Here is a 13,865-nt window from a genome sequence, read left to right as displayed (position 1 = left end):
AATCGTAATTTATACTTACGATCATAATCAGTTGCGCTCCCCACGTAAGTAACCATACGACCCTTAAATATTTGTAGGAAATGCGCTGGTTCTTTCCCTTGGTACACCCAAGCCTGTAATTGACATGAAATATTTCAGTAAACTGTGTTAATAGCTATAGTAATGTTACGATGGGTTTTATTAAGTACCTGAACAGGAAGACGTCCTAGTTTAACATAGAGGTCTTTGGCTTCTTTTGCGCCCAAATTCCTCAGGTCATTTGGCGAAGAGCCACCCTGTAAAACATTAAAATTCTTAAAAAACTGTTAAGAGGTTTTTGTTATTGACGAATTAGTTGTATCAGATATTCTGACAGGAATAATTGATATGTAAGGAAATAATATCATTGTATTTGATAAAGAGCATATTGCCATATTAGCTACAAATATTGGGCACAAATGTGGGTAAGTATAGCAGTAGAATCAGCACTTTACCATCCAATAGTATATGATGGTCTGGTCGCCGGTGGGCGCGTGGTACGTGTAGAGCGCGATGTAGACGTCGTGGTCGTAGAAGGCGGCGGTCTGCGGGCGCTCGAGCTCCACCCGCGCTCCCCCCGCGGCCCCCGCCGCACCCCCCGCCTCCTCCTCGCGCCGCACGCGCCACACACGCAGCGACCCTGACCCGTCGTCAGGGAGCTGCGCCTGCAATTTTAGTATGAGATCAGAAAGAGACTGTAGTAACTTATTAATTATTAGGAACATTTAAAATAATTTATTAAAAATACCTACGTAAATGATCCACAAACACACTTTAAAATATACTATTCTAAAGTCGATTGAGAACAATATTATCGTCACCGTCACCGTCAACATTAAATGAAAACATCATCGAATGTAAATGTCAGATCATACTGATACCTTATAAAGCAAACAATATATAAATACCCATTACTCTCCAATATTAAAACTACAGTTCAAACAACACTTCTAGTTCTCCCAATAAGCGCCATCTATTGAGAAACGCCGATATAGCGCTGCATCTACACCTAAATATTTTACTGTATACCTGGATAATAGAATAAAGTATTTCGTACCTCTGCAGCAAGCCAGGCGTTAGAAGCTAGATTGACTGCATCGAGCTTGGTAGTTGCGGAGCGTGCAGCACGCAGTCTCACATCGCGCCGCGAATCGCACCAGCGCCAGTTTCGGAACAGTGCTGCGAATTCAAGAGGTTCTCTTCCCGCCGCAGTCACACACACGGCGCCCGTATACCGCTTAGCACGAGCCAAGCCGCGGGCTGCTGCTAATGCGCCGCGCTTAGTCGGACCGGTCGCTTGCTGCCCGATCCAGGCCCATACTCCGCGACTGCCGCTGTCTACTATATACACACCCTGTATACATACAAAATATACGCAAATAAAGATCAACTTGTTGGGTACTGCAAAAGATATTAAACTGTTTTTGTGCCTGTTAAAACAATGCGAACATTTATCAAATAAAAAAGCTTTACAATTTCACTTTTTATGCACTCACGAAAGATATTCCAAGTTTCGCATCGCGCTGTGTATCTGGGTCAAGCAAATCTCTTTGTTTTCATCCGTATGTAGGACATTGTGTCACAAAGATTGGGTTAGATATAACGGTTTTTAGTTGAAGTGTAAATTAATTTCACTTAGTAATTACTCTGTTTACTTACGTCATCAGCCAGATCTTCTCTAAAAAGCGGGGCACGTTTGACTTCCTCCAGCCTCGCAGTGGGTCTTTGTGACGGTACGGTGACTGGAGTGAGTCTCTGCGGCTGCGTCACTTTGTACAGGCGTGCAGGGCGCGCGGTGTCGGCGGGCGGCGCGGCGGGGCGCACGGAGCGCGCGCGCAGCTCCAGCAGGGCGTCCAGCAGCGCGCGGTCGTTCGCGGGCAGGGTCTGTTCGTATCCGTCATGCGCAATGGTGATGCGGCGCGATGTCATGCCTTTATCCGCCCCTCGGGCCATCCGATACGCGATCTAAAATGTTTTTTCCAAAGTAAAAAAATAATAAAAAATAGCTGACTACATTTTGTGGGATAAATTATCGTGAAAGATAGATTCGGTTTTCTTCGTAAATGTTAATGTCACCACACATGAATTATGATAATTTGACAAAAGACAGTTAAAATACGGTTTTATTGAAGAAAATATCGCACAAAAGAAATACAGAAAAACAATGACAAGTCTGTGTGACTTGTGAAATGGGTCACTTTACATAGAGGCAGTACCCACGGTAATTAGCAATTCAGACTGTTGCATGTACAAATAAAGCATGCAAATTAATGCATCGCGTGTGATGGCACTTAACTTTTTTAGTTTGAATAAAATCAAATCAAATGATAAAACAATATTTCTTACAACAATAACCTGTATACATTCATAATGATGAGTATTTGTGTAGACAATATTATATGTGAATGAAGTATATGATGATCTTATGTACATGCAAAAATGGAAAGTTTTGTTGTATTTCGATGTCCTACAAGCGATAATTATCTGATCTCACTTTTAACTTTATTTTAAATTAAATCACGCCTAATCCGTACTTTCGCTCCGAATATCTTCTCAACTAAGTTGGCAGCGCGTCCGAGCCACAACACGAGCAGCGATGCGGTGTCGAGCACGAAGACGCCGTCTGCTGCCAGTTGCGACCACGACACCGGCTCCAGCTGCACCAGCACGGGCCTGCGCCCGCGCACTCGGTACAACCGCGCACCGCCGTTCAGGTTGTCTGAGCCGCTTCTGAGGATCCTGGATATGAATTTTTTTTATAAAGGATTATTACTCTGATAAATTTTTCAGACGTAAAAATAATTTGTTTATCTATTTTTAGTTTCCAGAATTGATATGTGTAATATTTTTTTTATAGCTGATAAGAGCTTTTTTATTTGTTTATCTGTATCTAAAGAAAACCTACCTTAAAGTTGTAATTTACGTTTTTGTAACAATATAACTAAAGATTTTTCGTATTGTCTATATTAGGGAAACTTAACAACTGATTTCAACAGAAATGTTGAAATTAATTATATTTTAAAGTAACACGTGAAAGCTTGTAAAGATATTTTGATATACCTACATGTCAAAAAGCGCTCACGGGTAATGCAGTTTCTTTTAGTGAAAGGATAATAAAATACGACCAAAACACTTGAACTCACAATAAAGATGCACAATGCACATTATTCATTGTAACAATAACCTTATCCCATCTCTAAAGTAGGAGAGCAGCCTCGGTGTCTCCTTGGTGGCGGCCTCCCTGTGGATGACGGCGGGTTCGGCCAGGTGCGTCGCGAGCTGTGTACCGCGGCGCAGGGCGGTCGCGCTCAGGTTCCCACTGCGCTCCCCTGCCCACGCGTGTATGTGGCGCTCAGCGTACTCTCCATTGCCGTTCTCTTTTATTTCCCGACGCTATGAATAAGTGTCATGTCAGATTTAGAACTTAACGCAATAAATTGGTAGTAAAGTACCAGTTTAAAATAGAAAGTTTTTAGTGTTACTAATTACCATTAATTTGTGTTTATAAATACTTACTAGTAGAACCTATACATAAGTAAATGCTTTTTCTTATAGCTATTTGCAAAAGATTGTAGTAAATAATTAGAGTGATCCCCTTCATCATGGCATAAGCGTTACACAGGCCAGTGGTACCAATGGTTCGAGTTAGTCGTCGTAACTCCAGCAAATGTGTTAATATGCGAAGAAGTTAGAGTATTTAGAAAATCAAATTCAATTATTTATGCTAATACTAACGACGGTAATCTGTAAGTCTTCTCGTTTGTAAGCTAAAATTAGATTCAATATAGAGTACGTACAATGACATCCGGACCGGCCGGCTGTCCCGGCAGAGACGCCGAGTAAACCAGATAAGCCTCCGCGTCATAGAAAGTGCCGTAGTGCGTGCGAGGCAGCAACTCCGTGCACGAATCCTGAAAATTGCCCATTAATTATGACCATTTGTCCTCTCAACTTTGAACTCTTGACTACTAGCGTAGGTAATGACTTGTGAAAGTTACAAGCAGTCGTTTTGATACTTAAATGTACTTATTTTTATAAAGGTGAAGTGTACTTAAATTATATGTTGCAACCTTATGACGCATATTTAGATATTTTTTTTAACTTTAACTACAATTAATGAAATCGCATCCATTTATTGCCGCGTCATAACTGATAACATATGTGGCTGTAACCGCTTTTAAAATATGTGGAGGACGTAAGGGGATTTTAAGATATAATATAAATACCAACCATCTTTGAATCAAAAGTTAATTGTAAATACGAGTAAATTCACCTTTTATAAAATTAGAAAATACTTAATACATACCTAGAGACAGTTGTATGCACTCACACGTGCGTGACTACAAAAGCCTATTACTTTAATGACGTGATTTTTATAAGTAAAAACAATATAGGGAATAATTCACTACGTAACAATATTGACTATCTATAAAAACAAATAGTAAACAATTACATACATAACGCATGCGTAATAGATCAATAAACGCGAGTCGTGCGAAACGTTAACAAAATGCGTTTTTAACGTGTTTCAGTAATCAATGAAATGAATTCAGTTCGATGTCTCAATCGAAGTCAAACACAATAAGGTCAATGATCTCCGGCGATTCGCAGCAGTCGCTTGCAAAATAAATAGAAATCACCATCAACTGACTACTGGCCATTTATCTCGCCGCTGCTAGATGTCTGCGCGAGCGCATCCACCGTTATCGACGAATATACGTTGTTACCATTGTTGAATGTCGAGATTTCCTCCACGATTATCACAATTGGAAATTACATTCTGCACTGAAAATTTTAGTGATTTAGATAATGTCAGACAATACTAACATCAAGTTGTTAGACCGTGAACGCATGCAGCAAATATAAATTTTCACATTAAATTCTATTACTAAGAAGTTATCTTAATTATTAAGAAAGAAACTAAATCAGAAAATTTATATATTTTATAAAATAAACATTACAATATTAAACAGTATTTAAGTTTCGTGGCTTCTCTTTTGAAGGATATTCGTTGACCATTTAGCAACTACCCGTGAAATAATAAAACCTCTAGAATGTCTGTTTACAATAATTTGCACATATACGACAATGTGCTGTTCAGCCAAAAATGAACGGTTTTTAAAAACAAAACTAGAGATGCATTGCCTAAGGAACAAGATTAATACAGTCATTGTTCCTTTTATATGTTTTCTTCTTTTTCCAATAAGATAATACTTAAACATAAGAGGAACCTCAACCACATTAGGTCGTGGTGCATCATGAGCTTGCGTGATGAAATTAAGCTTTGCGTTAACCCTAACGTATGTTTCAACACAAATAAGGAGATAGATAAGGAGCCCAAGCCCAATATAGGCCAGCGAGGCAAATAAATTAAATTCTCACCAGTTCTTTGTGCACTGAACGAAAATAAATGTTATTATTTTGCATTGCAATTATTACATTAAGTAAGGCTTTGGAAATCTGAAGTGGACACTTATACAGATTTTATTGCGATATTACTACATAGCTGAATAGCTTAAGAGCAAATATATAAACTAACTCGTAAAGACTAATCATCACAAATCATGTTTTCTAGAGCGCGGTGGTTTTAAAAGCGTTCATTGCGTTGAGACAAAATATTCAATGAAAAAATTGTGAACACCGTTGGTAATTCTTAGTGTCTACCAGATGCCTATGCAGTCGTGCATACAGACGTACAATTACTAAGGCATTCAAGTATCTCTTGGCTATTTTAAAAACTACTACTACTACGCCATATTAAAAGCTAATGGCAGCATTGTTTAGTTTTGATTGTAACATAATTAGCAAACGTGTAACTAGCTTAACATAATTTCTTCAGAATGGTCAAATGAACTGTTTATTCTTTATCACAAACCTAACTTTACTAAGCTTCAATCTCATTTATCTAATTTATTACCATTACCTTACTTGATATTTCTATTTAAAATCATAACAAAAACAAATAGTTCTAAAATACACTACGAGACGTGGAAAGTATTCTTAAATTGGAATTAAAAGCACATCTCAAATAGCGAGGCGCCGAAGCGCGTCGGTTAATGAAGGCATGACCATATCCGCACATATCCGTAACGGAAGTAACAAAAACAAAAATAATTATTTTAACCAAACAAAGCATTTCCACTCGGCCGCCGCGTGCAACTCGTATTGTTTTGTCAAAATGCTGTTGCAGCAGAGAGCGATTGTTTTACCTCTGTAATAATGTTTTGTGAATTTATTACACACATGAATCGCGCTGTGGTGGGTTTTAGGGTCAAAATATTATAGGATTATTTAGGTTACTTTAATACCTATTGTTAACCTGTGAAAACGACATACTTTCAATATATGTAAGGTTTTTATTCAAACGTGACGCAGGATTTGAAGTTATACTTATTTTGTATCACTAACATCTTTTATCATGTTGCTATTACAACCACTCTATGTATTAGCATACTTAATCTGGATTTTTTTGTTGTTGGATTAGATAATTTAATAGAGGTTTTTATGAAGAATCTATATCTAAGTATCTATCTATTCAGCCCGTATCCACCCACTGCTGAGTATAGGCCTTTTCTTTGTTACGCTATTCTCTTCTGTCTTGTGCGAGTCTTAGCCATTTGCTTGCATGCTTGCCGGCATACCGCGCTAGGTCATCTGCCCATCGGGCACAGCATTATAATTCAAAATTCTGGATGCTATTCTTACTGTTTGCAAATTGTCCTAAGGGCTTACCATCAGCAAAACAACTTGCACGTCTCATCATTTCGTTGTGTAATTAAAGCAAATTACAAGTAATTAACAAGTAATAAACGCAGTTGACATTTCGCTTACAATTGACATACTTATTACTTGAATAAAATGGAAAAGTGACATTTACATGTATTTTTTGAGGGTCACAATGGTCATTTTACTTTCAAACATTAATGATTTTGTTGCGTGTGTTACTGTACGTAAAAATAACGTTGTATAAATGGCCGTGTACGCCAAATGTTTCATTCAGCGAAAGCGAATACTTTCATGCCATAACATTTTGTTCAGTGGCCAATTGTAACTAAGATGTGATTGCGTGATGTGGCAAAAGTGTAATTAAAGTTATCTCTAGTATGATTGTATTTGTTTCACTTTGATTTAATCATTTTGCATAGATAGTGTGAACGGTGTTATTTATGCAACAGGGCATTTTAAATAAAGTAATGTTTCCAGTAAACCAATACGATGTTTACGGAATAAAATGAATCAATTTGTTGACATGATCGCATTGTGTTACTGGGTAATGTCCTTAAACTAACCTTGCGTTGTTTGCTTAAAGCGGGTATTGTACCTTAGCTCGGGGATTGTCTTTCACTTTTTTGTATTTTATTCAATTTGTCATCACCATCTGAGATATTATTTTTTTTAAATCTTTATTTAAGGAGCTTGGTCGTTATTTTACGACTATGTCGCTCCGTACGTCCACTTTTACCCATGCCTACTAAATTTTGATAAAATCAAAATATTTTTTTAATAAAGCCTAAGCCTCTTCCGATACAGGAATGGACAAAAATCTATTTATGCTGCCCACATTAAAGCTCAAAGTATGAGGCCCACTCCATGGTCATAAAATAAACTATTCGATTCTAAAAGCTGTGCGATATTTTTAGTACATATGTGACAGCACACACGCCCATAGTAGACATTTATTACATTATCGCGTCGAACTAATTAATGAATCGGCTTTGTGGGTTTATGTCTTTATTCTACGAAGCCGGCTTAACACACTTTGTATTGATCAGTCTAAAATAATACAGTCGCGGTCCAGCGGAGCTCTGGTTGCGTCTGGCTAGCGGTATCTGTCGGTATGACTCATAATCTCAGCCGGTCTTCCGAGTTCCTCTGTCGTATGGTTTGACTCATACTAACAATCATTAGTTGTTATTATCGCGTGTAACTTTTGATTGTTATTATTGTAGCGTAAGTTCATAGTATATAGGCACATAGTTTTAATAAATTAAAGTCTAGTTTAAGCAGTCGCAACTCGCAATGTGCGACAGTATAAATATAAAGTCTTGTATTCCATAGCCACTCCAATAAACACCTTAACAGTGAACAGTGAACATGTATCTCATTTGCCGCCTTCTGATAACATAGATACAGGTCCCTCCACAAACAATATCGGCAAATCTATACTATTATATAAAGCTGAAGAGTTTGTTTGTTTGTTTGTTTGTTTGTTTGTTTGTTTGTTTGTTTGTTTGAACGCGCTAATCTCAGGAACTACCAGTCCAAACTGAAAAATTCTTTTTGCGTTGGATAGCCCTTTGTTCGTGGAGTGCTATAGGCTATATATCATCACGCTATACCCAATAGGAGCGGAGCAGTAATGGCTAATCTCAGGAACTACCGGTCCAAACTGAAAAATTCTTTTTGCGTTGGATAGCCCTTCGTTCGTGGATTGCTATAGGCTATATATCATCACGCTATATCCAATAGGAGCGGAGCAGTAATGGCTAATCTCAGGAACTACCGGTCCAAACTGAAAAATTCTTTTTGCGTTGGATAGCCCTTTGTTCGTCGAATGCTCTAAGTTATATATCATCACGCTATGACCAATAGGAGCGGAGCAGTAATGGCTAATCTCAGGAACTACCGGTCCAAACTGAAAAATTCTTTTTGCGTTGGATAGCCCTTTGTTCGTCGAGTGCTCTAAGTTATATATCATCACGCTATGACCAATAGGAGCGGAGCAGTAATGGCTAATCTCAGGAACTACCAGTTTGAACTGAAAAATTCGTTTTGTGTTGGATAGCCCTTTATTTGTGGGGTGCTATAGGCTGTATATCATCACGCTATGACCAATAGGAGCGGAGCAGTAATGAAACATGTTGCAAATACGGGTACAATTTATTAGTTTTGAGAGCTTCCGTTGCATGCGCTGCGTAAACGGTTAAAGTTATGCAACAATGACGTATGACGGGATTGTTCCTCTTAAAAAGTTCTAAAAAATATATTATAAAACAATGTCCCCCGCTGCGTCCGTCTTTCTGAAAGTCTTAAACTCAAAAACTACCCAACGTATTAAGATGAAATTTGGTATGGAGACAGTTTGAAACCCTGAGAAGAACATAGGCTCCCGGGAAACTACTACTTTTATAATGGAAAACTTTAGCCTGAAAAACTTTATAACGCGGGCGGAGCCGCGAGCAAAAGCTAGTTATGATATAAATAGACTGTCTTCTGAGATCCTCTAGGAAATGAACTAGCGGACCTCGGACTGTATTCATTTCCTTGAACAGTGTTTGTAATTGTTAAAAATTTTAATGCTAGAATTTATACCAACTATTGTAATTTATTTGAGGAAAAAGTTTAACATAAATAGCTTTAGCTTCCGATGAAATGTTTGTTTGTTAATTTATTTGCTTCCGTATATTTTATATGTAGTGTCTTATATGACGGAACAGCCTATAATCTTCAATTCATAAAAAACCGCAAAACGAGTTTAACGCAGCACATTAACAATCAACAATAAATTCTGATTACTAGAAATGCAATTTCTATAAATTGAACGGAAATTACTGCAGAAAGTGGGCGACACAGACGTCTGCTAGTAGCTTGTTACAAGTTTGTAAATTATCTAAAGTTGTGTAGTTAATTTGTTGAAATTTTTACGTCCATCGGTTTACAGATCCCTGTTCAGTGTCTTCATTATATAACCATATTAATAATATACTTATTAACAAACATTAATAATGTTTATTCTCTTTATACCAATGATCAATTATTCGTAGCGAAGTTGCATGGCTAATACCATCGTAATTGTTTAAAGCAGTAAAGTGGATGTGTAACGAGCGTGCAGTGCTGGCGCACTCTACTATTTAACATGTATCTTACTGCAATTTATTGCTCTACGCACAACTAAATACATACTTTCTCTTGTCACATTGTTTCTGTGCGGTAGAGGTTTATAGTTCGCCAGCGAAGGGAGCACAATGGTATTTCACGTTTATGACTCTATATAACTGGTTAAATCCGTGCGCGAGTATTCTAATAGACTATTTCATATTTTGTTTCTACCATTGATAAATTATTACTTCGCAAAGGAAGCAGCTCATAGGGACTACACAAATAAACGGATTTACTTAGGTACTTATTCAATTTGACTTGAGTTAGCTCCCAGTTATTTCTTCATAATCTAAAGTTTAAAGACCCGAAAATGTTATGTCTGACAAATTACTAATATAAGCACTACTTATGCGGATTACCTCGTTAAAGTTTCGAAGTGGATTTAATTAAACAATAGCCCGGATGTACTCTGATTATTGCACGTAAAATTTGAAAATGTGTTGAGAAGTGCACGAATCTCAGTCAGATGTATTTGGACATTGCTTGAGAAATCGACAGTGTTACATTAAAATCGCATTTCATGGGAACGGAGGATTTAGAAACAAAGGAGAGCAGATCGGTTTAAAGAGTTACGAAATGTTTTGAAATATTTGTTTGTTTTCGCTTCATGTTCAGGGGGGTTGATAACTTGGCCTAAGCTTAAGTTCTGGTAGTGTTTCTATCAATCGCAAATACTATATCGGCATGGAAAGCATCGTAGCTAGGTAGGTTAATAAAAAGAAAACACAATAATTATTGATTAATGCCTACAATTACGATCGAATACAATCCATGTCTATATGATTCTATAATTTTATTGAATGGCGTTGGTAATCTATGTATTCACGGGAGTCCCTATTGGTTGCTAACAATTCCTTACGACCAAACCGCGGATTCTAATATAATACTAAAACAATAGTTCGGGCGTTATTTTCGTAGAATTATTTGTTTATGACGTAGCATAATAGGCACACGTACATATGGCATTAATGTATAGCTCATCTGTGGTTGCAATTCAGATATTTCCGATATAAAAACGATCTGCTATATCATCAAAATAAGTCTATGTCTCCTATATAAAAATAGTGATTTGTCGTCAAATTATGTTCACCGTAACGTTTTCATCAAAATACCTACAAAAAATTCACGGTACCTGACCATCTGTCCGATCGCAACGTCTAGACGATATTATGATTTTTTATCATCAAGAAATAGGTAGTCATTGGCTTTAAAATAAATTCATACTCAAGATATTAAAAGTACCATATTTATATTTAAATCATAGGTAGTATCTAACGGAATAATGTTTTAGGAAGGAAAAAGTGAATATAAACAAGCAATAACCCACTTTCTAAGAAACTCTAGGGATTAGGTTGAAAGAAAGAGTTAAGATGAGAAATTTAATATCTGTCTTATTATATGTTCCCACCACGCACTAGTCCAGCGTGGTGGATTAAGGCCATAACGATCTTAGAAGTTGAGAAGGTCAATGCTTAGCAGTGAACAGTACATATATATTAATATATTATTATCGAAAATTTACAATAGTATCTATATTTCATGAAGAAAATTCGTTTTCCTATAACAAAATAGACGTGTCAAACATAGATAACTAGTCTCGTGATAGGTCGATTTAGAATTTATGTTGCGAAGAGAAAATCGTGATACATTCACATTTAGCGCGAATATCAAGGACTTATCTATTACAACGCCTGTTATTAGTTTCTTATACAATAAACGTACCTACCTACACGTAGGTATAACATTTCTTAAGATTTTGGCAATGTTTTTCACACGCTTGTTAGAGAACAGAGATAGTAAAGTAGTATCTCTGATTTTTTATAACACAGCATATTATTATTCCTGAAATTAACGTCGTTTGTTATATTCGTTTAGCATCAATGTTGCGTAGGTATGAGACATGAAGGCGTAGTTATATCTTCCTCGTTAACAAAAAGAGAATTAGTAATGGGCATTTCATATCCTGTTTAATAATAGACTTTTTACATGATAAATAATGATGTCATAATATTATATATACTTACAGTGATTCTCCAGACGAGAAAGGTAGTGTGATCGCGCGGAACGGTACGAAACGCAGCCTCCGCTGCGCGTGCGCTCCCGCTGTCATCTTCCTACAGCAAAAAATGTAGGTTAACGAACACTAATTCAAATTTCATTTGAAGGTGGGTCGTCAATGAAACTATTGTAATGTGAACTTGATGCGTACAACTATCTTCCTTTTAATGTGTCAAGGTAATAAATACATATACATTATACCTATTAATATACAAATAGAATAATAGGCACAACGCAATACAAGCAAGTGGCTACAGCTAAATATTTTTCTTTTACAGATATCTGTTTAGATCACAAACCTGAGAATTATTTTTATCAATAAAAACACTGACACTGCACGAGTTCATATTAGTGCTCATTCATGAGAATAATCGAATATTTCTTATTCACAGTATTTTTATACTGGGGGTAGATAGGTATTCACAACACGAGGTAGGAGCGGCTCAAGGTCGGAGGTGTGCTCGCTGCAAGTAAATCGAACAAACGGCTGAAAGTCGCTGGGTTTTTGGGCCATGAATACAATAGCGGTAGGGGTGCGCCCACATACCATCAAGTTAATGGCTCGCTACGACTTATGCACTAAGTATATCAGCTACGTCAGTATTAATTAAATCCACACAACTATAAACCTTACTAGAATATATGTAGCAGATTTGTTTATTATTCAATTTGGGAAATGCGTAAAAATTATTGATACAAATAAGAATGGGATTTGTGAATTCAAATCTAATGCACTAAGTACATGTAGGACCAATAATTCATTTACACTGAACGTGTTTTTGTTTACATAGCCACGATTTTTCATTGCGTTATTAATACGAGTTTTCTTAAAGACAAGATAATGAGTAAAAGAGGCATCCGCACTCCGCAGTCATGCGATCTCTCGTATATTACGAGTTCTTGTAACCTGAACCGCTCGTGACACTTTCCATTTCTTTCACTGTTTGTTTACTATAATCACAGAATATAATATTACTTGCTCGGCCCCTATCTCCAGGATGTGCATGTTGTTGTGCTAAAATGTGACTGGTCCCATCACCGCGCGCGCTCCCCGTGTCGTCCGCCGCCGTCCGTCTCGCCGTAAGAAAACAAATACGCCACAAGACGACCGTAACGTCCATGCACTGCTCACAAACTAACCACGACCGACGGGCAGAGCAGAAAAAAGAAAATTGTTTCACGCTTCTTGCACAAACATATTTTAATCAAACTTAGAGAGGAATAAATTAATTCCCGCGAAAGTCTGGACAGTACCGTGCGTAGATTGATGAGTGCTGCGACTTGCGCGCTGCCAGTTGCCACTATCGCGTTTTCATCTCTGCTTCGGCAGCTGATTCTAAACAACTCAATTATAAACGCCAATTAATTGATGCAGCGGAATAAATCATATTTCATAGGTTGAGTAGACGGTAGCTCGTTGGCTACTTTATGGTATGAAATGAAACTTTAAAAGAGAAATGTAATAATTAAATATTTGAAAAATCATGCGGTTTATTTAATTAGACATAACTTATTTTTTATCTTTGTTCATCGGTAATGTACCATATACTATGCAACTAAATTATAATAACATCGGAGCAACTCGTGAGAAACCTCTATGTCCCTGTAAGTGCCTATTTACATAATTAAGTTTTATTCGATGGTTTTATTTAATTTTTTATCCGTAGCAATTTGGTGTTATAAGCTATATACTAAGATATTTTTATGTCATTGGCTATATATGATTGGAGAATGTTTTAACCATTGCAAATGACGAGACAGTGTTAAATTAAGTTCCAAAAACATACCTGACAATCGTCCATGAGCTTTGGCTTCACCTCTCTTCACATCCTTTAGGTACATGGCTCCATGGCGATTTTCGCGCTACTGAGTCTAAAAACACTATCGGTGTCGATTTACCACAGGATCCA

General features: G+C 37.1%; 1 protein-coding gene across 3 annotated transcripts in view; it reads right to left on the bottom strand.

Moving 5' to 3' along the window:
* The window catches only part of LOC115443679 (villin-like protein quail), an 18,745-nt gene extending 4,880 nt beyond the window's left edge, over positions 1-13,865 (bottom strand). The window contains exons 1-10 of one of the 3 annotated variants that reach the window (XM_030169179.2): positions 13,743-13,865; positions 11,922-12,011; positions 3,816-3,929; positions 3,203-3,411; positions 2,553-2,757; positions 1,678-1,983; positions 1,076-1,372; positions 474-683; positions 189-275; positions 20-113 (exon numbers count right to left, since the gene is read on the bottom strand). In XM_030169179.2, coding sequence (XP_030025039.2) covers positions 20-113; positions 189-275; positions 474-683; positions 1,076-1,372; positions 1,678-1,983; positions 2,553-2,757; positions 3,203-3,411; positions 3,816-3,929; positions 11,922-12,011; positions 13,743-13,757 — 1,627 coding nt within the window. In that variant the 5' untranslated portion in view covers positions 13,758-13,865. Of the gene's footprint in view, positions 1-19; positions 114-188; positions 276-473; positions 684-1,075; positions 1,373-1,677; positions 1,984-2,552; positions 2,758-3,202; positions 3,412-3,815; positions 3,930-11,921; positions 12,012-12,254; positions 12,453-12,931; positions 13,275-13,742 lie in introns of those variants that run through there. The other 2 variants (XM_030169178.2, XM_030169176.2) reach the window with 2 other exon arrangements.

The sequence above is a fragment of the Manduca sexta genome, chromosome 23, assembly GCF_014839805.1.
Source record: "Manduca sexta isolate Smith_Timp_Sample1 chromosome 23, JHU_Msex_v1.0, whole genome shotgun sequence".
Classification (NCBI taxonomy): domain Eukaryota; kingdom Metazoa; phylum Arthropoda; class Insecta; order Lepidoptera; family Sphingidae; genus Manduca; species Manduca sexta.
Note: the sequence above shows the minus strand (reverse complement) of the source record. Positions and strands in the feature narration are given on the sequence as shown.